Source organism: Mauremys mutica, chromosome 2 (genome assembly GCF_020497125.1).
Source record: "Mauremys mutica isolate MM-2020 ecotype Southern chromosome 2, ASM2049712v1, whole genome shotgun sequence".
Taxonomy (NCBI): Eukaryota; Metazoa; Chordata; order Testudines; family Geoemydidae; genus Mauremys; species Mauremys mutica.
In genome coordinates, this window is record NC_059073.1 from 233,696,766 (window position 1) to 233,722,540 (window position 25,775).

At 46.5% G+C, this 25,775-nt stretch overlaps 1 protein-coding gene across 6 annotated transcripts in view; it reads right to left on the minus strand.

Moving 5' to 3' along the window:
* STK31 (serine/threonine kinase 31) overlaps positions 1 to 25,775 on the minus strand; it is a 112,765-nt gene that overhangs the window by 81,193 nt on the left and 5,797 nt on the right. For all 6 annotated transcript variants that reach the window (XM_045008126.1, XM_045008131.1, XM_045008130.1 and 3 more), the window contains exons 6-10: positions 21,117 to 21,275; positions 19,220 to 19,578; positions 16,333 to 16,528; positions 13,672 to 13,787; positions 9,350 to 9,509 (exon numbers count right to left, since the gene is read on the minus strand). In XM_045008126.1, coding sequence (XP_044864061.1) covers positions 9,350 to 9,509; positions 13,672 to 13,787; positions 16,333 to 16,528; positions 19,220 to 19,578; positions 21,117 to 21,275 — 990 coding nt within the window. The remainder of the gene's footprint in view (positions 1 to 9,349; positions 9,510 to 13,671; positions 13,788 to 16,332; positions 16,529 to 19,219; positions 19,579 to 21,116; positions 21,276 to 25,775) is intronic.

The window sequence follows — 25,775 nt, forward strand, 5'->3', positions numbered from 1 at the left end:
GCTGCCACTTCACCTGGGGAGTTGGTGTCTAAATTAATTCTTCAGGCTGCTCCAAGCCTGAACACACTTTCCCATTTGTATGCCCTCTGCTCCTCTCAGGCCTGCCTGTCCCCTGACATTACCACCTGTCTATTCGACTTTTCCTCTTCATGCTACTTGTAATACTGCCTCGGCAACTCTTGTTCTCCTTAATGCACAGTCAGAGCACTCAAACAAGATTCCAAACAAGATGATAGCTAGATTCTACGTAATTGGAGACACATCAGGTCAAACATGACCCAATGTACAGTTTTGTAAAAAGAAACTTTTTACTGGTGTGTAGCATTTGTCATATTGTTAGCCATCCACAACAAGCAGGGAGCGGAACCCCAATGCTATGCCATACCAATTAGAACAAATCAGGATTAAAAAAAATTTGCCATGTGAAGAGATCTTCTCTTCATGATGTTTATCATGTAACAATTCTATGTGCTGTAACAGACTACTACAAAACCTCTTAACAGAAAACTACAGGCTTGTTGCAGATAGTTCCAATCTTATCCAATTATCTCACAGAGAACAAACATGTTGAGACTAGAAAGATTCTCTTCACATATCAGGTCACTTCACCACTTCTAGCATTTGCTCAGCTTATTTTTCTAAGTGATTTTTCCATAAATGAATTGTAGCAAAATCAGGAATGGTAAGAGAGGGAAACCTTAAAATGAATTCTGCAGATCACTCAAGTGCTGATTTCACTCTTAGCCTGGATCTTTGTTTTATATGTCCTCTGTTGCTCAAATTTGATTAACCCATGTGTCAAAAAGTTTCCAACTGCTGCTGCTTCATCTGGGATGAAGGATGTTTCAAAGGAAAAGTCATTAAAATGAATTCTTAAGACTGTTCTAGGCCTGTAAGCTCCTTCTTTCTCTTTGTTCTTTGCTGCTACTTAAACAAGTTTGGATATCAAAGCCCTGGCAACCGGCCTATTTCTCTTCCTTACTGACCACCTCTCTATAAACAAATTATAACAAGCTCATTTGTTTTACTGTTAAACTATGCGTTCGTAGTGGGTGTTACTCATGCAGAGTGAAGTTAAATATTTTTTTAAAATAAATCTCTTTATGTTGTTTACAATTAACCTACTGGATCATTAAAAACTGAAAATTTAAAAATATCAGTTTCTTTTTTACTATCGTTTAGTGTTAATACCCCGGTATTTCTCATGCATGGTGAGGAAAATAGACTTGTTTCACTTCTATTAACAGTCTATTTCATGAGCTAATGCATCAGTATAATTCCGCAGTGCTTGGGAAGTAAACAGTCTTACTTAAAATGCTTATTCTTAAATTTAGGAGAAAATTAATGACACATTGTCTATTGGTCTCACATTTCATATGAAAAAAATCATATTTTCTAGCAATAAGTCCTCGGGGTTCACTTTATCTGCAGAACTACTGAACTTGGCCTTAGTGACAGTCCCAGGTAGTAAGGTTACACAGAAAGGGATAAATATATTAATAACAAAGTTACTTTGCACTTTTGATACTCTTAACTTGCTCTGTAAAGTCCTTTGAGATCAATGGATAAAGCTATATTACGGCATTCTTCATATAAAAAACTCAAGACTCCTTGCAAACATTATTTTAGCCTCTACAGTAGAATTATGAGGTAGGTAAACATTATAGAACCTGCAGCAGCACAAGCCAGCTCCGAAGAGGGATGTGGTGCACTGGCAGCCTGTAATAGAAGCCTACAGAAGCCACCCCTTGGGAGCGAAAGCAGGGAAAAATAGCACACGTGTGCACACATTGATGGGGGGAGGGATGCTGTGGGGATAACGGTTCCTTCCCCGGGGCAACTTTGGAGAAGTACCTGAGGTAGAAGCAGCTTCCTGCTAGCAGAAGTATAATCCCCTCATCTTTGTCCCCAAAACACATACACCCCATTGATTTCTCTTGCTGGTCCCAAGGACTCCACAGGACACTGGTTTCAACCACTCCCCTCTCTGATTTCTCCCAATGCTGGAGCCATACATGGGGGACATGGAGATGGGGATCCCCCTTTCCCACAGGCTGAGACCCTGCCCTGTCCATCAATCACCCATAAAGCACATAAAAGACGGTTACTCACCGTTGTAACTGTTGTTCTTCGAGATGTGTTGCTCCTATCCATTCCAGTTAGGTGTGCGCGCCGCGTGTGCACGGCTCTTCGGAAGATTTTTACCCTAGCCACACTCGGTGGGTCGGCTGGGCGCCCCCTGGAGTGGCGCCGCTATGGCGCAGGATATATACCCCTGCCGACCCATCCGCCCCTCAGTTCCTTCTTGCCGGCTACTCCGACAGTGGGGAAGGAGGGCGGGTCTGGAATGGATAGGAGCAACACATCTCGAAGAACAACAGTTACAACGGTGAGTAACCGTCTTTTCTTCTTCGAGTGATTGCTCCTATGCATTCCAGTTAGGTGATTCCCAAGCCTTACGTAGGCGGTGGGGTCGGAGTTAGATGTTGCAGAATGCAAAACTGCTGAGCCAAAGGCTGCATCAGCTCTGGACTCTTGGACCAATGAGGCAAAGGTGTGGACCGAGGGCCAGGTAGTTGCACGACACATCCCCTGAAAGGGTACGTGAGCCAGGAAGGCAGCAGAGAAGCCTGAGCCCTGGTGGAATGTGAAGTAAGGTGGCTCTGTGGAACATGGGCCAAAACACAGGAGGTGCGGATGCACGACGTCATCGAAGACAAAATCCTCTAGGAGGAGACAGGCATACCCCTCATCCGACACGCCAGCACGACGAAGATTTGGGGGCGTTACGAAAGGGCTTTGTCCGCTCGATATAGATTGCGGATGCCCTACGGACGTCTAGGGAGGGCAATTGCTGCTCTCCTTGCTATAAGTGAGGCTTCGGAAAGAAGACCGGAAGGAAGATATCCTGGATGATATGAGAGGCTGACACCACCTTTAGGGAGGAAGGCCGGACGTGGTCACAACTGCCCTTGTCCTTGAGAGAGACAGTATACCGTGGGTCCATCGTGAGCGCCTGAAGCTTGGAGACTCGTCTGGCCGATGGAAAGGCTACAAGGAAAAACTGTCTCCCAGGACAGGTATGTCAGCGAGCATGTCGTCAGTGGCTCGAATGGGCAATCATAAAACTGGTTAGAACCAGGTCGAAGACCCAGGTTTTGGCGGGGGCCAACGGGGGGGGGGGGGGATAACGCCCTTGAGGAACCTAGAAACCACAAGGTGTAAGAATACGGAGCGGCCACTCTCCGCTGGGTGGAAGGGAGAGATGGCTGCCAAGAGTGCCCTTAATGAGGACCGCGCCAGGTGCTGCTGTTTGAGAGACCCGAGGTAGTCCAAGACGGAATGGATCAGGACCTCGGCGGGAGAAACATTGTGCGTTTCGTAGCAGCAGGAGAAACGCTTCCACCCTGCCAGATACGTTAACCGAGTGGAAGATTTCCTACCACCCAGGAGAATCCTGTAGAACCGAGGCAGAACAATGTAATTCGGATCGGTTTAGCCACGCAGCAGCCATGCTGTGAGGTGCAGGGATTACAAGTCTGCGTGGTGAAGCTTGCCGTGATCCCGCGTTATGGGGTCTAGGCAAAGAGGTAGCGAAATAGGGTTGGCTACCGATAGGGGTAGCAACCTGGTGTACCAGTGCTGCCTGGGTTACGCTGGAGCAATCATGATCAGGTGCGCTCCGTCCCTGCGGAGTTTTAGCAGGATCCTGTGAACCAGCGGGAACGGTGGGAAATCGTACAGCCGATGGCTCTTCCACGGCATCAGAAAACCCCTCCAAAACTGAGCCCGGGGAGAGGCTTTGGAATGAGGAGAACTTCTCTCTCTTTTCGCTCTCGCGGGAGCAAAGAGGGCTATGCGGGGAAAGACCCACTTCCGAAAAACGGAATGGATAATGTCCGGAGGAACGACTACTTGTGAGACAGGAAGGATCTGCTGAGGCGATCCACCAGCTGAAATGCCTGGTATACAAGGCAGACTGCTCTCAGCTCTCGGACATTGATGTGTAAGGCCAGCTCTTGAGCCGACCGAAGGCCGTGAGTGCGAAACTGACCCAGGTGAGCACCCAGCCGAGAGATGGGGTGTATGTCATGAGGGCCCCCGAGGGGTTAATGGAACAGCCTGCCTGGATACACCAGGGAGGGCGTCGACTCCCGGTCGAGGGAGCCTAGGATGCTCAGGGGGAACGAGACGACCAGGAGTATGCTATCTCTGCCCGGGTGGTACACCAAGGTGAGCCACGATTGAAGTGGACGGAGGCAAAGCCTGGCATGTTTGGAAACAAACGTGCAGACAGCCATGTGACTCAGGAAACCTAGGCAAGTGCGAGCCAAAGTTGTCGGGAAGGTCCGTAGACCTTGTAAAATTGTTACCATCGCATGAAACCGAGGCTGAGGTAAGCAGGCTCTGGTGAGACTGGAGTCCAGGATGGCCCCAATGAATTCTATTCCCTGTGTGGGAACCAGAATGGATTTTACTATTGATCATCAGGCCTAGACATAGGAATAGGTCCGTGTCGATGCCCACAGGACTGGTTACTTGGGCCAGGAGGTCCCTCGAATGAGCCAATTGTCTAGATACGGAGAACGTGTATCCGACAGTGGCGAAGAGAGGCGGCGACTACCGCCATGCACTTTGAATACACTTGGGCTGTATAGAGGCCAACCGGGAGGGCCGTATACTGGAAGCGACGGTAGGCCCCCAACCGGGGGTACCTTCTGTGTGGAAGAGAAATGGCGACGTGAAAATACGCGCCCTTCATATCGAGGGCGGCATACCAGTCTCCAGGATCCAAGGATGGGATGACTGTCCCCCTGGGTACCATGCGGAACTTATCTGCATCGTGAACTTGTTGAGGTCCCGCAGGTCTAGGACAGGTCTGAGACCTCCCTTCGCCCAGGGGATTAGGTTTCGTCCTTAGGTACCTCCTGTATAGCTCCGATGAAGAGGAGCGTCCGTACCTGTTGCAAGCGGAATCGCTCATGAGAGGGGTCCCTAAGAGGGACGAGGATGGGTAGGCTTTTGCCCCATTGGTGGTTAGAAGGACCTTAATTTTGGCTCCTTTGGGGGCCTGATTGACGCCTATGACCGCGTAAGTGACGCCTGCTGGCAAAGTCCTGTCTTTGTCTAGGCGCAGGGTAAGAGCGGTGAGGCTAGGGACGGAAAGGTCGGCGCTAAAGCACCGGCGTGTGCATGCCGAGAGCGAGCGCAAAGTGACCCTGCTGCCCTTCAGGCTTTGTAGCCTAGGGCCCGTTTTTCCAGAGAACAGGCCTTTGCCATTGAAGGGCAAGTCCTGTATAGTGTACAGCAGCTGCGAGGGAAGGCTCGATAACTGGAGCCATGAAATGCGTCTCGTGGCAACACCCGAGGCCAGGGTCATGGCAGCGGAGTCAGCTGCATCCAACGAGGCCTGGAGGGAAGCTCTAGCCAGCTTCTTCCTTCGTTCCAGGAGGGCATCGAACTCTTGAGAGGAGTTCTGAAGAACCGACTCTATAAATTTGCCCACCGCCATCCATAGTAGCGGCTAAGCAGGGCTTGCTAGTTTGCTACACGAAGTGGCAGGGCCCCCGCCGAGTACATCTTACGGCCCAGTAAGACCATTCGCCTAGCTTCCTTGGCTTTAGGGGCTGGTGCCTGCTGGCCATGGCGTTCCATCCCATTGAGGGACTGGACGACAAGGGAGCGGGGGAGGGGTAGATGTACCTATAGGTACTCGTACCCCCTGGATGATACCATGCACTTGCATTCCGATCAGAGGAGGGCCCGAGGAGTATGTTCCTGCCCCCGCCTCATCTGGGGAGGAGGCAGAAGAAAGGCCAGGGACAAGCGGGTCCTGTGTAGGCTCGCGCTCCTGGATAACCTCCTGATCCGGTGGGATCTGGGAACCTGGTGGCTGAACCGGGGCTTGCTCCGTACCGGTCGGAGGGGGATGGCTAATTGTCGCCTCTGGCACCCAGAGCTCCGACGGAACGGAGCGAGATGGGAGCACCGATATGCCTCTGGCGTGGTAGTACGCCCAAGGTGACTAGAAGGACCACTGATAGGTCTCCTGGAAGACTCTGGAGGGCCCATCGGAAAACAGAGTACTGCGCATATGAAGTGTCCGCACGTGGCAACACTGATGCGTGGCTGGATGGCCCTGAAGGAGCTGAAGAGCCTTTGGTAGAGTCTCCTTCTCTAACTGACGTCGCTCGACGCGGCACCGGGGATCGGTACCGGGAGACATACCGGTACCGAGAACGGGACCTGCCACCAGAGCTGTGCCAGGCGGTCGACTGAGAGCGCAAGGCTCGATGTTCAGGAGTGGCTACGGGAGTCTCGGTGCCTGGGGCGGTGCCGGAAGCGGGATCGGTGCAGAGTGTACCGGGCCGGCGAACGGGACGCTGACCGGTGCCGCGAGTACTAAAGGTACCGAAATAGAGAACGGTGCCGAGACTGCGAGCGGCGTCGGGACCTCGATCGGTGACGGGACCAAGAACGTCTGCGGGACCGCGATCGGGAACGGTGCCGCTCTGCGGTACCGACGCAGGGTGACGTGAGCAAGACAGGCTCGCCAATAGACAATATAACCCGCACCGGTGGTGTCGGGGGTTAAAGCAGCGCAGGCTCTGCCCTTGCCATCAACTCCCTCGCTGTGGAAATGTTTCCAGCGTGGAAGGAATAGTGAGCTCGACCACAGCTCGCACCGGGGAGCATTCAGGTGCGGGACTCGACGGCTTTTGCGTGTCCGGAGTCTACGGTGCTGATACTGTCGGTGCCGCGGCAGACATCGGTGCCGGGCGATCCGACTGAGCATAGCGCTTGGCTGCGGAGCAGGCGGCTCGGACGCAGCTTCATAGCGAGCTCGACCACGGTCCGTACCGGGGAGCTTTCCAGCACCGGACTCGACGGCTCTTGCCTGGCCGGAGTTAATGGTGCGGATATAGTCGGTGCCGCGGCAGACATCGGTGCCGGGCGATCCGACTGAGCATAGCGCTCGGCTGCGGAGCAGGCAGCTCGGACGCAGCTTCATAGCGAGCTCTACCACGGTTCGTACCGGGGAGCCTTCCAGCACCGGACTCGACGGCTCTTGCCTGGCCAGAGTTAATGGTGCGGATATTGTCGGAGCCGCGGCCGACATCGGTGCCGGGTGCTCCGACTGAGCATAGCGCTCGGCTGCGGAGCAGGCGGCTCGGACGCAGCAAGTATATTGTGCCTCTTCATTCTCCAGGAGAGGGAACCATGCCGAGTGGACGTCGGAGCCAGCGAGGGCCAGTGCCGGAAGGCCTTGGCGGTACCGGCGATCCGGTGCCGAGGGAGCGCTCCTTGAAGACTAACCAGCGCTCGGTGCCGAGAGCGGAGGAGCAAGAGCTGCCTCCCTCAGGAGCTGCGTGAGACGAAAGTCCCACTCCCCTTTGTTCTCGGATTAAAGGCCTCACAAATGCGGCACTTATCTGTTAGTTGAGATTCCTCGAGGCACTTAGGAGAGGATCTCGTCGGCATCGGCTTGTGGCCGGCCGAGCAGTGTAAAACCCTGTGGACCGGGCATCGGACCCGGCACCGGGTGAGGGGAAGGGGATAAACCCCGAACCCCTGAAAATAAATACTATACTACAAACAAATAAAGTTAACTACAACTATAAACATCTGAACTAGATACTAAACGAGAGAAACTACGAGTAGCTAGGGAAGTGGAGGTCAGCTAAGCCACGCGCCACTGTTCCAACGGCTGTCACGGGCGGAAAGAAGGAACTGAGGGGCGGATGGGTCGGCAAGGGTATATATCCTGCGCCATAGCGGCGCCATTCCAGGGGGCGCCCAGCCGACCCACCGAGTGTGGCTAGGGTAAAAATCTTCCGAAGAGCCGTGCACGCGCGGCGCACACACCTAACTGGAATGCATAGGAGCAATCACTCGAAGAAGAACTAGAACCTTCCCTGACTCAGGATGGCTCCAATCAAGTTAACTGACGTAAAGAGGCTGCCAATGGCTATGCTGGGTGGCATGATCTCTCCTACACTAGACCACCACACCCATTTCTGTATCGTTAACACTTTTGTTTTCTCCCTACCACAGGGAGGGAGCACAGAGCTCTCCTGTATTTAGCATACTCTCTCAAAGACCATTTGTGGGGTGTGACAGAGAAAGACAATCTCCAACATTAAAGTTGAAACTTGTTTCCTACTACAACACAAAAGAGCCCTGAGCCTAGAAAGGAGTGTGTTTTGATGGTGCAACCAAAGAGGGCAAACAGCACAGAGTGGATCCCATAAGATTGCCAGCCATCTCAGAATTTCCACGGTGGGTTTAAGGTTTCATGGGATTTGGAGCCATAAGGTCTCATGGGATTTGGCACAAGATTTGCAGCCATGATAGGATCCCCGTGCTCAGGGCCACTTCTGTTTGCTGGTTTCCAGCAGTCAACCCACGTTCCCTCCCTTATCTAGGTTGCTGCAGGCTGTGCTCGTCACCACTTTGGGGCTAGGAAGGAATCTTTCTACATACCACAAACTGGCCAAGACTGGTGAGCTTCTCTCACCTTCCTCACAATGCCCAAAACTCAACCCTTGATTTTCAACCATAGGGCTGGGATTCTCCCCATCCCGGAGGGCACAGTTTGGAACTATTGGAGAGACATTTACTTGCTGCAACTTTTGGCAGATACCCAGAGCAGGAACTTGCTGATTTAGGCTCCAGATCCAAAAAGGTAACATAGGGGCCTCCCAAGGGCATCTCCTTATGAGATGGGGCATGTGTCTAACCGCCCTGGGGGAAGTGCAAACCAGGAGCTGGGATATTACCCCAGGGGGACCGCCCCATCAATGTGCTTGACAGCAATGTTGGCTGGGGGGCAGAGGGGTGCCAAGGTCCCCTCTCACCTCAACCACCAAAGGGGGCATGCTAGAGGGTGAGTGGAGGCACACAAAACCTCTTAGTTTGATGACTGGCTCCCTCTGTAGTGGGAGCCCCCAAAACAGGCAAAAGACCAATGGGGTGCAAGTGACTGCACTGGACTGTCCCCTTATGGGAACCTTGGAAGTAATGAGACTAACAAAGCTGCAGTCTCGTTAAAACCCGTACCCCATGTCCTCACCTTCTGAGCAGGGAGCATACCAATAACCCTCACCTGCCATTTTCTGATGGCTCTGAATGCCCAATCGCCTCATTTAAATCAGGAGTGTCAAAAGTTTAATCTTCTTAAAATGAAGCGAACAATCCAAATTTATCATTTCTGGAAAATACTGCAGTTACCCAAGGCAAGGTAGATTTTTCCATTCTCTATTCATAATACCATTGTTCACTTTATAAGACTAATGTACTCTGTCAACAGCCTATAAATTACTGCTCTGAGAAAAAACATACAACCCACCACATTTTTGCACAACTGAATCATCTCCTGAGCCAAGTTATATTCTGCCCAAATCTTCTCCAACTTTTCCAAGGAAGACGGAGCAATGAGACATCTTTCAGTAACCTCCTTTACAGCTCTGAAGAGGTCATCTCCAAAATGAACATTCATATCTGAACACCTGAGTGGTGAGGAGAGAAAAAATTAAACAAGAATATTTAGCTGGAAAACATTTTTCTTCATAGCTTGAAACAATATTAGGCCTTAGCTACACTTGAGAGTTACAGCGCTGGTGGTGGCTTTACAGCGCTGTAACTCACTCCCCGTCCACACTGGCAAGGCAAAACAGCGCTGTATCTGCCTGGCTACAGCGCTGGTTGTACTCCACCTCCACGAGAGAAATAAAGAGTATAGCGCTAGTGCTGCAGCGCTGGGGTGCCAGGGAATAATCTTACTACGCTGTAACTGACCTCCGGAAGCTTCCCATAATGCTTTTAAGTAAAGATTACGCTCTTTGTTTTGTTGTGATGCCTCTGTTTGTTTTGTTGTGAACTCGGGGCTCCCGGAGCTGCTTATCAAAAAAACAAACACAGCTCCTGTTTGCTGTGAATGAGCTCCCTTTGGAACACGCACAGCTAGTGTTTGCTTGAAGAGAGGGGGCTTGAGGAGAGAAGCAGCGCGGCATGCGGGAGGGAGGGGGAGGCGTTTCGAGGAGGCTGCTTATCTGGTGCTTTCAGTGAGCAAGAGAGGGGTGAGGGAGGGGGTCAGAACTTGCAGCTGCTGACAGAGTGTCGGCTCCAAAAATCCACTCTCTCCCCCCCCCGCCACGCTCCATGTCACACTCCACCCCGCCCCTTTTGAAAAGCACATTGCAGCCACTTGAACGCTGGGATAGCTGCCCATAATGCACCACTCCCAATGCCGCTGCAGATGCAAATGTGGCCACAACAGTGCGCTGGTAGCTGTCACTGTGGACAGACTGCAGCACTTTCCCTACTCAGCTGTACGAAGACAGGTTTAACTCCCAGCGCTGAACAGCTGCAAGTGTAGCCATACCCTTACTCAATAGTGGTGCACATATTTGTTTTTAAAAACCTGCCACATTAATCTAATTTCATATCCAATAACAGTGAGTCAAGTGAAATTTCTGCTGTCCCTGCAGGTATTCTTACCCACTCCCATCTCAAAAAAGAAGATAATTAAATGGTATGACGAGCCAGCAAGTAACACAATATTGCAGGAAGTAACAGGTATATATGAATATTCAATAGCATAAGAGGCTACACTTATGTAGTCTCTCTCGTTTTGAACTTTCTCATTCCCTCCCTTTATATTTTGTCTATTCATTTTTCTTAGATTTGTTTATTCTCTACCCCAGGGCACCTCTCTCTTTGAAAAGCTCATCCATTTTCTCTCTTAAACACACTAGAGCAACTTCCTTCTCACTTGAATTGATGGTCACTTCTATCTTGTCTACACTACGGGATTATTCCGATTTTAAATAAACCGGTTTAGCAAAACAGATTGTATAAAATCGAGTGCACGCGGCCACACTAAACACATTAAATCGGTGGTGTGCGTCCACAGTCCGAGGCTAGCGTCGACTTCTGGTGCGTTGCACTGTGGGTAGCTATTCCGTAGCTATCCCATAGTTCCTGCAGCCTCCCCCGCCCCTTGGAATTTCCGGGTTGAGATCCCAGTGCCTGATGGGGCAAAAATCATTGTCGCGGGTGGTTCTGGGTAAATGTCGTCAGTCACTCCTTCCTCTGGGAAAGCAACGGCAGACAAGCATTTCGCGCCTTTTTTCCCTGGATTGCTCTGGCAGATGCCATAGCATGGCAATCATGGAGCCTGTTTTGCCTTTTGTGACTGTCACCGTATGTGTACTAGATGCCGCTGACAGAGGCGATTCAGCAGCGCTACACAGCAGCATGCTTTTGCTTTTGCATGACAGCAGAGATGGTTACCAGCCATACTGTACCATCTACCATACCATAAATTGGTAATAAGATGATCATGGTTACCAGTCCTTTTGCACTGCACCATTTGCTGCTGTCATAAGTGCCCTTGGCTGACCTCAGCCAGGGGCGCAAAAGCCAAAATTGGGAATGACTCCCTGAGTCAATCCCTCCTTTTTGGTATCTAAAAACAAAATCAGTCCTGCCTAGAATATGGGCAAGTGTACTAGAGAACCACTGTATCATAGAACCAGAGAGCACAGCTGCTCTGTGTCAGATCCAGCAGAAATTATGAGCTGTATGCTATTCACAGGGGGTGCTCCTGCAACAACCCCACCTGTTGATTCCGTTCTTCCCCCAGCCTTCCTGGGCTACCCCAGGAAGTGTCCCCCCACTTGTGTGATGAAGTAATAAAGAATGCAGGAATAAGACACAGTGACTTGTTAGTGAGAAATGAGTGGAAGACACAGTGACTTGTTAGTGAGAAATGAGTGGAAGGCAGCCTCCAGCTGCTATGATAGTCCAGACAGGACATTAAGCAGTGTGGAGGAGAGGAGCCCAGCATCCCGCTGCTAGTCCAGGGACAATTGAATCTGTTCTTTACACATGAAGGGCGGGGGCTGATGGAGCTCAGCCCCCTGTTGCTATGATGAAGACGGTTACCAGCCATACTGCACCATCTACCAGGAAAAATCAGGAGCTTTTTACACAGGCACCCATGATAGACTTCACTGAATGCTAGTCGGCATGGTTACCAGTCCTTTTGCACTGCCCCATGTGCCAATAGGCTGATGATGACGATAGATATCAGTCATATTGTACCATCAGCCACCCATGGCGGGTGGTGGGGGAGCAAGGATGTTGGTGTTGACTGCTGCAGCATCGCGTCTATCTGCAGCATTCAGTAAAGATAGGGTGACATGTAAAAGAGTCAAGAGAGGATTGTTTTCCCTTTCACTTCTGCGGGTGGGTGTGGGGGTGCATAAATTGTCGAGCTATGCCCTGAACCACCGCGGACACTGTGTTTGACCCTAGAAGCATTTGGAGCTCAGCCAAGAATGCAAATGTTTTTCGGAGACTGCAGGCACTGTGGGATTGCTTGAGTCCTCCAGTCCCTGCTCCAGTCCCCCCTCCATGAGCGTCCATTTGATTCTTTGGCTTTCCGTTACGCTTGTCACGCAGCAGTGCGCTGAGTCCCTGCTATGGAGTCTGTGTGGAGATTTTTTTTAAATGATTTTGAATTTCGTCTTCTGTAACAGAGCGCTGATAGAACAGATTTGCCTGCCCTTACTGCGATCACATCCGCATGGTCCATGCTGGAGCTCTTTTTTTATTTTGATTTCGGACTGCATCACCACCCGTGCTGATCGGAGCTCCACACTGGGTAAACAGGAAATATTCAAAAGTTCGCGGGGCTATTCCTGTCTACCTGGCCACTGCATCCGAGTTCAGATGGCTGTCCAGAGCGGTCAGTGGTGCACTGTGGGATACCACCCGGAGGCCAATACCGTCGATCTGCGGCCACACTAACCCTAATCCGATATGGTAATTCCGATACTAGCACTACTCCTCTCGTTAGGGAGGAATACAGAAACTGGTTTAAAGAGCCCTTTATATCGATATAAAGGGCCTCTTAGTGTGGACGGGTGTGGCGTTAAATCTGTTTTACGCTCCTTAAACCAGTTTAAACGCATAGTGTAGACCAGGCCAGACTTCTCCCTATCTTAGCCCTTTCCATAGCTGCCCCTGTACTGCTTCATTTTGTTTCACTTTGTAACCCACAACACAACAAAAAGGCAACACAGAGAGGAAACCACAGGAAAGACTTGCGTCTACACGGCAATCAAAAATGTGACTGCAGCACACACAGCCATACCTGAGCTAGTTCTGATCTAGCTAGCTTGAACAACAATAGCAGCATGCGCTCTAAAAGCCCACCCCAGATAGGGCGTGTGTAATTTGAATGGCTAGCCAATGATCAGCAGTGAAAGTATTTCACTGTGCCCATACTTTTTAACAACTTTTATCAGAAACTACCTGCCTCAGGACACTAAATAGGAATTTCAAGCTGTTTGCTACAATGGTTAGAAAGAAATACAAAGATCTAAACTAAACTCTGCAGATCTATCCAACCAACATCGGAAGGCAGGAACTAGTCTACCACCTTGACAGCTGGACATGAAAGCTGCAGATTTCAGTCAAGGATTGAAGTCAAAAAGACTTCTCTATGCCTTTTCATGTTAGTTTTGTTAAAAGGAAAATAGGCAGAATAAAATAATGACTACAAAAATGAAAACTGAATGAGAAAACAAATAGCATGCAGTAATTTTAAAAGAAAAAAATACATCAGTGGTAATTTGGTACAGTTAAAAAACTTGTACATACCTAATGTCTTTCAGTACCTCAATCTGGGCAGCCAAACTTCTCATTTTAGTTCCTACATACGTATGCAGAGTTTTCCCCAAATGTTTAAGAGTTTCCTTAGATGTTTCCTTTTCTTCCTGCATTTTGATTTTTTTGGCGGGCGGGAGAGAGGTGGTGACAAAGGACACAAACAATGGTTAAATTGTTAGCCTAGATTACTAAAGCACGGCATTATTGAGATTTTTAAACTAGAAATGAAATACAGACAAAATGACTATATATGGTCATGCAACCATGGCAGATGAAAATCATGATTTTAAAAAAATTATATTTTTGTATTTAAATACTGGTAGTTCCCCTTTTAGTCTTAAATTGTTGAGAGGGATTGCTTTGTACTTCTTCCATTTCCTAACTGTTAGCAGAGTTTCAGATTTTATTGAGATTTTCCTCCCACTACGAAATTTTACACTTAAAATGCTCATCGATGCTGAAAAAAACAAGTCCAGGACCCAATTAGCATCTTTACTGTCAGAACACCACAAATGCAAACATCAATTGATAAACAAATACCCTGTGCTATATTTGTAATCAACACCACTCTTCCAATATACTTCCACAAATCAATAAAAATGAAAAACTCATACAGGCTACACTCCTCGATCAGAGTTTGCAGTCAACTGGACTTGTGCTCATAAATCACTTAGGTGCTTTTAAAAATCCCACTCAGGCTCCTAAATCCATGTTTTGGCACCTAATTTTAGCCTATTTTTGAAAACTTTGGTGCATGTGTATTTAAAGAGTTCAAAACAACTTTCAATGGTTAAAACAGAAATTTTGTTTTGAAGGGTCAAAGGCTGTCTGTAAGAGTTTTTAATAAAAGCAATTTAGCCCTGGACACTGCAAATACTTATGCTCATTAAACCTAAAGTCAACAGGAACATTTGTGAGTAAATTACATACCTGTTTAACTATTAGCAGGATCAGGTCCTTTAGATTTAGGGTTTTTTTATTTGTATTTATTTATTTATTTTTTTGCTTATACCAGTTTTGTAAAACTCAAAGATACCCTACTAGGAGTGCCATTTAGAATAAACAGCATATATAGTTGAGTTCATATTAAATTTTAATCTAAAGTTGCAATAATAATTATTTTCCAATTAGTTTTAGAAAGCCTCAAACTGATACAAATCAAGAGGATTTTTTAAAATAAATTATCTAAATTGCTCCACCCAGCATGCAGCCATGGGAAGGGAAGGGGGGGGGGAGACCTGTCTTTTAAGTACTATGTCACAATCTTTTCATTTAAACATGGTTATGCATGATTAATACAAAAAAAAAGACACTCAACCTTTCAGCTTAGGAAGTGAAAAGAAAACCAATAGAACTCTCAGAAGGCAGAGGTTTTATCTCCTTTAAAAGAGCTCGTCTGTACTTTAGGCATTCAAAAAACTTCACTTACGTGCTACTGGCTGCCACCTTGTTTGTTAAGGGGTATGTGTACATTGCAATTAGACACTCCCAGCTGGCCCACACTAGCTGACTCAGGCTTCCAGGGCTCAGGCTCAGAGGCTGTTTAATTTTGGTGTAGACACTGGGCTTGGGCCAAAACATATACACCACAATTAAACCCCTTATGCCAAGCCAGGGTCAGCTGGCACCATGGGTTCTTAACTGCAATGTAGACATACCCAAGGTTACTCCAATTTACCTGGAATTACAACGATTTGACAGTATCTTCAGAGGACAGAAGCACTGGTGACGACTTTTGCATACTGATCAGTCATGGAGAGACGAGGCAAGAACAGCTGCCCTCCTAAAGAGGGGCAATTCACCACAGGATATGGCAGTGCTACTGGGCAGCAAAGCTGGTTCTGCACATTCCTGCTCCCTCCCACTTGCACTCCCAGTCCTGAGTTCTCCTCCCTGTCTGTTTCAGTTTGACCTGCTGTCCAGCAGGAACGGGAGAGGAGACAGGCACCTGTGTGCAGGTTACTCTACCAACACCTCAAAACCTGTATTCACAGTGGAAGATTGGCCTCCACAAGTGCACATCTCTGGAAGAATGGGACGGAGACACCCACCCACCTCAACTGCCCAATCTCAAGGAATCAGATCAAAGGTGACCGGCTCTTTCAACAGTTCTGAAATGTACATATCTCATGCTCTTCAAACCTAAGATAACACAAGATACTTTAAACATATGAGACGCTCTCATTTTGATAATTTGGGTCAAGCATTTCTTTCACACCATATTCCACATATCCATTTTCAAAATCAATCAGTAAATCTGGTACTAAGTACTATGTTTCTCAATTAGAATAAACATCTTTCACTGTGGAGTATCACACACACACTTGTGTTTTATTTGGCACCACAGTTTGGGATGCCATCTATTTCATCCAGTTCTGTGACTCAACAAGTTGTGGATGATTCAACATAGACTGACATTTTCAAAGCCAATGTGACCTTTCCTCTGTATGAAAGAAGTTTCAGTCTATATGCCAGAAGCAAGATTCAGTCTATTGTGGAAGACAGATTTCCATAGAAATTAATCAAATGAGTCTATTAGACAGGTGAGTAAGTAAACTACTACTGCAAAATTATGAAGTTACCAATCATAAGCAATCTTGATAGTGATGACCGAAAGGGCACCAGGAGAATCTCCCTCACTTTTTCACGTACCTGCACTTGATGGTTCAGCTGTGCAATTGTCGATTCTAGTTCTTTATAATTTTGGAGGAGAATTTGATTCTCCTTCTGGAGAATCTCTTTCTCGTTTCTGAGCTTTTCATTCTCTTCAATCAGTTTCTGATCCTGTTTTATTTTTGCCAAACTGATGTTTGACCCTATATTAAAGTCACAAGCCATCAATTTTTCCCTATTAAAAATAAATGAATATTAACAGAATCAAGATGCTTATTTTATAATGGTACGACAATTCTTTAATCATGACTGTCAAGAACATCTTAGTCAGACAGATCAAGAATAGAAATCTATTGTATAAGCAATTATACATATTAAATTATGCCTCATTTCTTTAGAAGTGTGACCTTCCCACGTTGGTCTTCAAACAGATTTTGTATACAACCTCTTTGTGCCTCCGTTTCCTTCATCGGCATACGTACACAAAACTTCATTAAATAAAGGTTGTGATATGCAGAGAATTATTAAAAACAGCCATGGGAATGGCTGGAAGTAGAAAGCTAGGATCTCCTTGCTGCCAGGAGGTGCACATTTCCCTAGGCCAGTCTGGACATTATGGAGGACAATGCTGCTGCAGCAGGAAGGAAGGAAGACTGAATTGTTCAGACCCTGAGCTTCTCTAAAATTCAGGAAACAGTCCTGGCTACTTCAAAGCAAGTCAGGGATGAAGCCATTTACTATCAATCTAACTGAGCTGCATTCCAAATTATGGTCCCAACAAACATCAATGTGAACAAACGTCCTGGTGATCCAGAATGTGATCTTGCAAAAACATAACATGGGGGAAGTCATGCCCTCAGATGCATCAGTGATGGGCTCTCTAGAAAATTCCTAAATAGACAGAAGAGATCAGGAAAATATGAACAGCCAGTGAAGTTCAAATATATATATTTTTAGAAGATGTTTACTTATTCTGCTACCTAACGTTTCCGGTTGCTGAGCAGCATCTTTTATCACCCACATTCCCCTTCTTCAGCAAATTGTAACCCTGGAAACTCTAGATACCATGAGTGTCTTTTTAAAGATTTATGACCACCATCACCACCTCTTGTCACTGCAAGCACAAGTGGTACAGACACATACTTACTTCCAGTTGTAAGACCTGACTTTATTTCATCTGAGCATAGCTCTTGTACTCCCTTCCCCAACAGAGAAAAGATATTATTTTATACTCTGCATTTTTGGACAGTGAATTTTTTTTTTAATATTGAGATAAATTAACATGAACTGACTGAATCAGGTAAGCTCCAGCGCAAGTAACCAATATGCTCTATCTTAAGGTGAAAACAACATATCCGAGTGCATACTTATATAATGCATATCTGTGTTGTCTCTTTTGCAAAATTATTGCAGGGACCAATGCCTTGCAACTTCAATCCTCGACTAAACCTTCCACATCATCTTCTCCTTAACCTTGGAACCACTGTCCCAACTTTCATCAATGTTTCTAGACTCTCCCACACCTCTTAACAGCCAGGCCCCAAGTTCTTCCAAGAGCAGGGGGGAGGGGAAAAACCTTCTTCAGAAAGTTAATATCTAGAGAATTAGCTGTGCTCTCACTGCATGACCCTCTCTCTCTCTCTGCTACACAAGTGCGAAGATGAATAAAAGAGTAAAGACAAGAGTAATAACACTAAAGAGAATAAAAGCTCAAATGAAATGACTCAGAGCAGAAACCATCTTTAATAAGAAAGACATGTTTCAGCTAGAAAAAAAACAATTAAGAGCATCGGGCAAAGATTTTAAAAGTGTCCAGTGATTCTGGATGACCAACTTGAACGGGGCTGGAGTTTCCTACACTGTGCACTAAGCACTTTCTCAAGAAGGATGGAGTCTCTCTTTTTTAATTCATAAAAGTAAAGGAGGAAAGAAAATGAAGACACGAATGAGGAGTGAATTAGGAGATGGAAGAGAACAATTTACCACACCTTCTATATTTCGTTCTATTGGATGCCAAAAAAATTCTGTCTCCCAACCTGATTCTGTACAGACCTCTTATGGGAATTGTATAAAGACTTTTGGCCTGATTTTCACACCAGGCTTCCTTTTTGGAGGGCCAGTTTTGTACCCATGCGCACAGGTCATTCATAAATTTCCCTTGCAATTCACAGCAGTAGTAATATACAGTGGGAGAAAGAGACACCATGTGTACATAAACACAGCCCAGTTTCAAAAAGCCAGTCCTTTGAGTGCAAACTCCAATTCATTAATCATTTTGAATAGGCTATCTTTATAACTCATCATGTTGCTAGAAAGACCAAGAGACAAATGCAGCATTTTTAAAACTAATAATATTTCTGTACCAATTACAGTTTGTTGTATGATGGCAGTAACATGTCTTGCTTTGTAGTATATGCAGAACAAATGGCTTTTGGGATTAAGCAAAAACAAGGCACATAAATGGCTTAGTCTCTGCAGCTATTTATTGTTTTGTGCAATATAATATAATAAAAGGTTTCAGAGTAGCAGCCGTGTTAGTCTGTATCCGCAAAAAGAACAGGAGTACTTGTGGCACCTTAGAGACTAACAAATTTATTTGAGCATAAGCTTTCATGGTGGGCTGTAGCCCACGAAAGCTTATGCTCAAATAAATTTGTTAGTCTCTAAGGTGCCACAAGTACTCCTGTTCTTTTTTTAATATAATAAAAGTTATCCCTTAACTAACCATTGGACATATCAGCCACAAAAAAATTCCAAAATATTTTCTTCAGTAAAGGAAGCTTTTAAGAGACAAAACATCCACTTAGCAAGGGCTGAAATTTATTGTCTTTTTGCTTTTTCCACCTTCTTCTCCTACATACAAACTCAGTAACGAGTCTATATCAAAACAGTGACACACTCACTATCAGACCCCACCCTGTCTTACTTCACAAAAGGCATATGGTTCCCAGTATGATTTTCATTCCTCATGTTGGTACCTATCTGGTCACCAAAATGCCCTTTCAGTCGGTTGGATACTGAAGGGTTGGGTCTGTTCTCCCATGCTGGAGCTGAAACTTTTGCATTCCAGGGTTGGTACTGAGCGACATCTATTTTTTTCTCATTGCAGTTGTTAGCATTTATAGGGGATTTGCATTTTTCAGCAAACCCCTTCTTAGCCACTTCTTCCCCAATATCCACGTTTCCATACTCGGCCTGGGCAACAATGGTACCATCCTGGTATGTGGCTTTGTGTCGCATTTTTATTTCTTTTTCAAAAATTAAACTGCATAAGAACTTTCTCCCCTGTAAAATAAATGTACAGAAGTTATAAAACTGCTCACAGTGAACAGTTTCTCTTTGCTTAACTCAACTAACTTTCCATCAGCAAACAGACCTGTTAAAGACTTCATTGGAGCCTAGAGGAGTTAAGACTTTCAGTGGAAGTTGGGCACCAACCTACATTAGGCCATTTTGAAAACCCCAGGCCAAATATTTAACACCATTATACAAAGGTTAACCTTTCAGTAATACAGGAAAAGCCTGTATTATAAATAATAATGTGATTTGTGCCATTCCTCTATCCTGCCATTTTAGCTGTCAACATTTTACAAACATTTTATCCACATTGGTCATAGTCACTTAAATGAAATAGCTAAAGCTCAACTACAGCACTAAATATCTCCCATTTAAATAAGTCCTCACTACTACAGAGCAAATTATATCAAAATGTGTCATCAGCTACATATCTACCACTTGAAATGGAATGCAAATGTAATTACACTATTACATATAAAAATCTACATTGTGAATATCAACCTTGAAATGTCAAGACTGAAAAATCAAGCATTCAAAAGTTAGGAATGCCAGAACTGCAGTTACTAGTTTGATTGCTAGTGTCAGACACTGGCAGGTTTGAAGGCTGAGAGGAATGGGATGTGATGCAGCCCTTCAAAGAAGTGGCTGAAAACAACAGAGAAAAAACTACCCTTAACTCAGCCATTTCTTTGAATAAGCTGTTTTTACTGATGTCCTCCCCTCTTTCCTCCCACCCCTCCTCCCCCCCAAAAAAAGAAGACATTCAGCCAGAGGCAGACAGCAAATATGGAAAAATTTAGCCCTAACAGTTAGAGTTTGGCACAGTTATAAATAACTGGAAACAGTGGGTTACAACGGAATTTGTTAGGCAGCCTTTACTAGAGGCTTTACTACCTCCAACTATAAGATTAACAACGATCTCCCAATTCGCCTCTAAACCACCAGTTGAATGCCGAAGTGCCAAAGAGGAAGAAAATTCACATTCACTGATGACCGGAGGGCAAGTATTTTTCTAGCTCCATCCATCAACCCAGCATTCTTTCCACTGAATTTAATTTATTTATTTTCTGTGGCACTCATCATCATCCCTGAGCAACTCACAACCATCAATGGATTCGTGATCCATTCCAACAGGGAATACTTCTCTGTTGATTTAGGGAAGTATTATTTCCTGTTAAAGACGGACACTGAAACGGAGAGAGCGCCATGTCACTTGGTCAACGTCAGAGAGTTTGTGACAGAGCCAGGAAGAGAACCTAGAGCTCCCAAGACCATCCTCCATCTACTACAGGCTATCTAGAGAGCATCTCCACTCATTTTTTAAGATGGCCATTTTGGCTTTTAAAGTTCATTAATGGTGAGAGATTTGACTCTCTTACAGATATCCCCCATGAGTCTCAGCTTGATGGGTAAAGACACTCTCACCATTCATCTTTTATGGATTCCTAAGGATGAAAAACTGTAGAAAGTTTGGCTTTATTTGTTACACAGTTCGTCATGCACGCATTTATAAGTCTATAACTTACCTGGTCAAATTGATTTAAATCTTGATCAGGAGGAATCTGTAGTCCCCAGAGTCTATACTTTTTAGCAATGCTGGGAAATTGCAAGTTCTTTGGAATCTCAACTATTTCTGATCGATTTAGCATCTCAGAATTTCCATAATCAATGTATAATACCTGACACTGTGGCAATAATAAAATATAAATAAGCATAGCTGCTACAAGTCTACTACAGTAGTATGTATTAAAATATACAGTACTTAGAGGACTATATATCACTTGTGATCCTAGTGTGTGAGTCCTAAAGGGAGTTCTACATCTGATCAAGAGCAATATACAGAAAAAGATAGCTACGCCCTTATAAAAGCAAACCTACTAGGTAGAAGAAGTCACAGCTCAAACTACAGCATCAAAACTGAAAATTAAAAATAAAATCTTAATTTACAAATATAAAATTTGTTGTCCTAAGTTACTGTGCCATTTTTATGGTCAGCATAACACGTTTTCAAAGTCAACGCTTTTCCATTTTCTATGTAAACATCCTGAACATTTTTTATCCTCATTTCTTCCAGTGTAAATCTATTCTGTATAGAATAATCATTGTTCATAGCACCCCTTACCATAAGCTGGGAACAATGATGTCATTTAGTGGAAGCAACTGCCACCTCTCCTCAAGTACAAAACTATCAATTTCAGTGCAACAAGCTCCCAATTGATGGGTGCCAAAAGACGTTGACAAACAACTAATAAGTATCTTACAGTTTCGATATCTGAAGAAAAAATGGTATCAGATATACATTAAAAAAAAAAGTAAGATGGCGATACAAAAGGCAGTAAGTGTGCCTGAAATTACAACAGGCTTCTCAAAGGAAATCTTCAGCAGTTTTGTTCTAATACCTTTCATGAACAGCTAAATATTTACTAAGTATACAGTTTTTAAAAAAATTCAGAACAATCGTTAGAAATATCCATTCATTGTTTCATTAGTCCCTTCAGCCCATTCAAGTCTCACAGTGCACACTACAGTTTTTGTGGTATTTCCAAGAAGGAGATATATTTGATGATTAAAATTAGGTCTGAAAAGCAGGACATTTCAAAGGTTAAGCAAGTTCTATGGTGTTTTTACAGTTTGCTTATGTTAATTCAACAGTTTGTGTACCAATGTTTTTTAAATGAAAAACCACATTCAGTCTTACTTTTCCTCTAATAGTTAAAGTGTTGGCTTGCTAGCAGCTTGAGTTTTTGGGAAGTATGTACATGTATTTGTATATATATTCATATAACATTTGGAGTTCTCTTTTAATAAAGGGGATAAGTTACGGCAGTGGTTTTCAACCTTTTTTCTGGGGACTCAGTTGAAGAAAATTGTTGATGCCCATGACCCAATGGAGCTGGGGATGAGGGGTTTGGGAGAGGCTCAGGGCTGGGGCAGGGGTGCGGGCTGCAGCCAGGAATGAGGGGTTCAGGGTGTGGGAGGGCACTCTGGGGTGGGGCAGGGGGTTGGGGTGTGGGATGCAGAAGGGGCTCCAGGTTTGGGGGTATGGCTCTGGGCTGGGGGTGAAGCCTCTGGTGTGGGGTCGGGGATGAGGGGTCTGGGATGCAGGAGGGACTCCGGGTTTGGGAGGGGGGCTCAGGGCTGGGTCAGGGGGTTGGGGTGTGGGAGGGGATCAGGGCTCTGGGCTGGGGGTGCAGGCTCTGGAGTGCAGCAGAGGATGAGAGGTTTGGGGTGCAGGAAGGGGTTCCAGGTTTGGGGGGGCTCAGAGCTGGGGCAGGGAATTGGGGAGCGGGGTTGGGGCACGGGGTTACCTCCGGCAGCTCCCAGTCAGCGGCGCAGAGGCAGGCTTCCCACCTGTCCTGGCACCGTGGACTGCACTATGCCCCGAAAGTGGCAAGCAGCAGGTCCAGCTCCTAGGCAGAGGCACGCAAGCAGTTCGGGGCGGGGACAGCACGCGAAGCCCCGTGGCCCCCCTGCCTAGAAGCCGGACCCACTGCTGGGGGGCAGGGCAGTGTCAGAACAGGAAGGCACTAGCCTGCCTTAGCTGGGCAGCACCGCCAACGGGACTTTTTAACGTCACAGTCGGCAGTGCTAACCAGAGTGACCCAGTGCCTTACATGCCGTGATCCAATACTGGGCCACGACCTGAACTTTGAAAAACACTGAGTTAGGGAAAAATCCCAAATTTAGCACCTCACTCTAAATTTAAACTTTAGTTTTAAGAACAAAACAGCTTTTCACTGATAATTTTTCCAGTTTTAAATCTGGCTATGAAATGACATAGGAAAAGTTGTGAAATCAGACCGTCTTCAAGGGCAGAGGTGAAATTAAAGGAAGCTCCCAAATCATTATGGCATGAGCCAGTGTGGATATCACCATTTCAAGTGAGGGTAATATAGGAACTCCTCACTTAACGTTGTAGTTATGTTCCTGAAAAACGCGACTTTCAGCAAAACGATGTTAAGCAAATCCAATTTCCCCGTAAGAATTAATGTAAATGAGGGGGTTAGGTAAATGAGACAAAAGACTATATACATATATCATCTGTGTACCAGTATTAAATTGTTTGTTTAAAACTTATACTCTGTGTGTGTGTGTGTGTGTGTATATATATATATATATATATATATATATATATATATATATATATACACACACACACACACACACACACACATATATAGATACACACACACACACAAACACACACACAGTATAAGTTTTAAACAAACAATTTAATACTGGTACACAGTGATGATGACTGTGAAGCTTGGTTGAGGTGGAGGAGTCAGAGGGTGGGATATTTCCCAGGGAATTCCTTACTGCTAAATGAACTAGCAATTGACTGAGCCCTCGAGGGTTAACTCTCACAACACTCTACAAGGCAACAGGAAAGGAGGGAGAGCAGACAGAGACACACACCCTGTGAGAGAGAGAAAAAAATGTGCATTTCCCCTTTAAGTAGCTGACCCCAGGCTTAAGTACACTGCTTTGTTAATTAAATCAGCTTGCTGAGACCTGAGACTGCAGCTACTGCCTAGAAGCTCCCTCCCTCTGTCCTGTGTCCCCCCTGCTCTATGGAAGATGTGGTAAGGGAGTGCAGGAGCAGGGGGAGGGGGAAACACCCTGGCATTAGCCCCCCTCTTGCCCCGTCCTCCCATACAGCAAGCAGGAGTCTCTAGGAGCAGCTCCAAGGCAGAGGGCAGGAGCAGCACATGGCAATGGGGGGAGGGACAGCTGCTGCACAGGGAACCTAGGGGAGTGGGGAGCTGATAGGGGGGCTGCTGGTCCACCCTGGTTCCAAGCCCCCACCAGCTAGCTGCAACGGGCTGCTCCTTCTGCAAGCAGCGGACAAAACAGGCAGCTGCCAAACGATGTTAGAAGGGAGCATTTCACTTTAAATGAGCATGTTTCCTAATTGATCAGCAACTTAACACTGAAACAACGTTAACCGGGACGACTTTAAGTGAGGCGTTCCTGTAGACCTCTTGTGTTTGGACATCACAATTACCAAACAACCCTAGCCTGGGAGCTTTAAAAGTCACCTGAAAGCCATAAGTATCAGCTCTAATATTATTTTCGGTGAATGTTATCAGCCAGATCCCAACTCCCATTTTCTCTTCTCAGAAGTTCTGAAGTGAAATGGTGCTGCTTGATAACACTGGCACCTGTTACTCGGGGGGGGGGGGGGTCTGTCTGTCTGTGTCACTTCAATGGTATACACACACTGTACCAATCTTCCCATCAACTTAAAGCTTCCAAAATAACTTATCACTTTAACGCACAGGTGGGCAAACTTTTTGGCCTGAGGGTCACATCTGAGTATGGAAATTGTATGGCGGGCCATGAATGCTTACGAAATAGGGGGTTGGAGTGCAGGAGGGGGTGAGGACATCGGCTGAGGGTGCAGGCTCTGGAGTAGGGCCAGAAATGAGGAATTCAGGGTGTAGGAGGGGGCTCCGGGCTGGGGGAGGGGGTTTGGGTGCAGGGGCTTGAGGGCTATGGGGTGGGGCTGGGGATGAGGGATTTCGGGTGCAGAAGGGTGCTCCAGGCTGGGATTGCGGGATTCGGAGGGCTAGAAAGGGATCAGGTCTGGGGCAGGGGGGTGAGGGCTCCAGGGTGGGGCTAGGGTGATCAGACAGCAAGTGTGAAAAATCAGCAAAGGGGGTGGGGGATAATAGGAGACTATAGAAGAAAAAGACCCAAAAATTGGGACTGTCCCTATAAAATCAGGACATCTGATCACCCTAGGTGGGGCTGGGGTCGAGAGGTTTGCGGGGCAGGAGGGTGCTCTGGGCTGGGACCGAGGAGTTCAGAGGGCAGGAGAGGGTTCAGTGCTGGGGCAGGGGACTGGGGCACAGAAGGAGGTCAGGGGTGCAGGCTCCAGGCAGTGCTTACCTCAAGCAGCTCCTGGAAGCAGCGGCATGTCCCCTCTCCAGCTCCTACACAGAAGCACAGCCAGGCAGCTCAGGGTGCTGCCCCATCTGCAGGCACCGCCACTGCTGCTCCCATTGACTGGGAACCATGGCCAATGGGAGCTACAGAGCCAGCACTTGGGGTGGCGGAAGCATAGGAAGCCCCTGGCTGCCCCTACACATAGGAGCTGGAGGTGGGACATGCTGCTGCTTCCAGGAGCTGTGCAGAGTGAGACAAGCCCCTGATCCCGCGACCCAGCAGGAGCTCGAGGG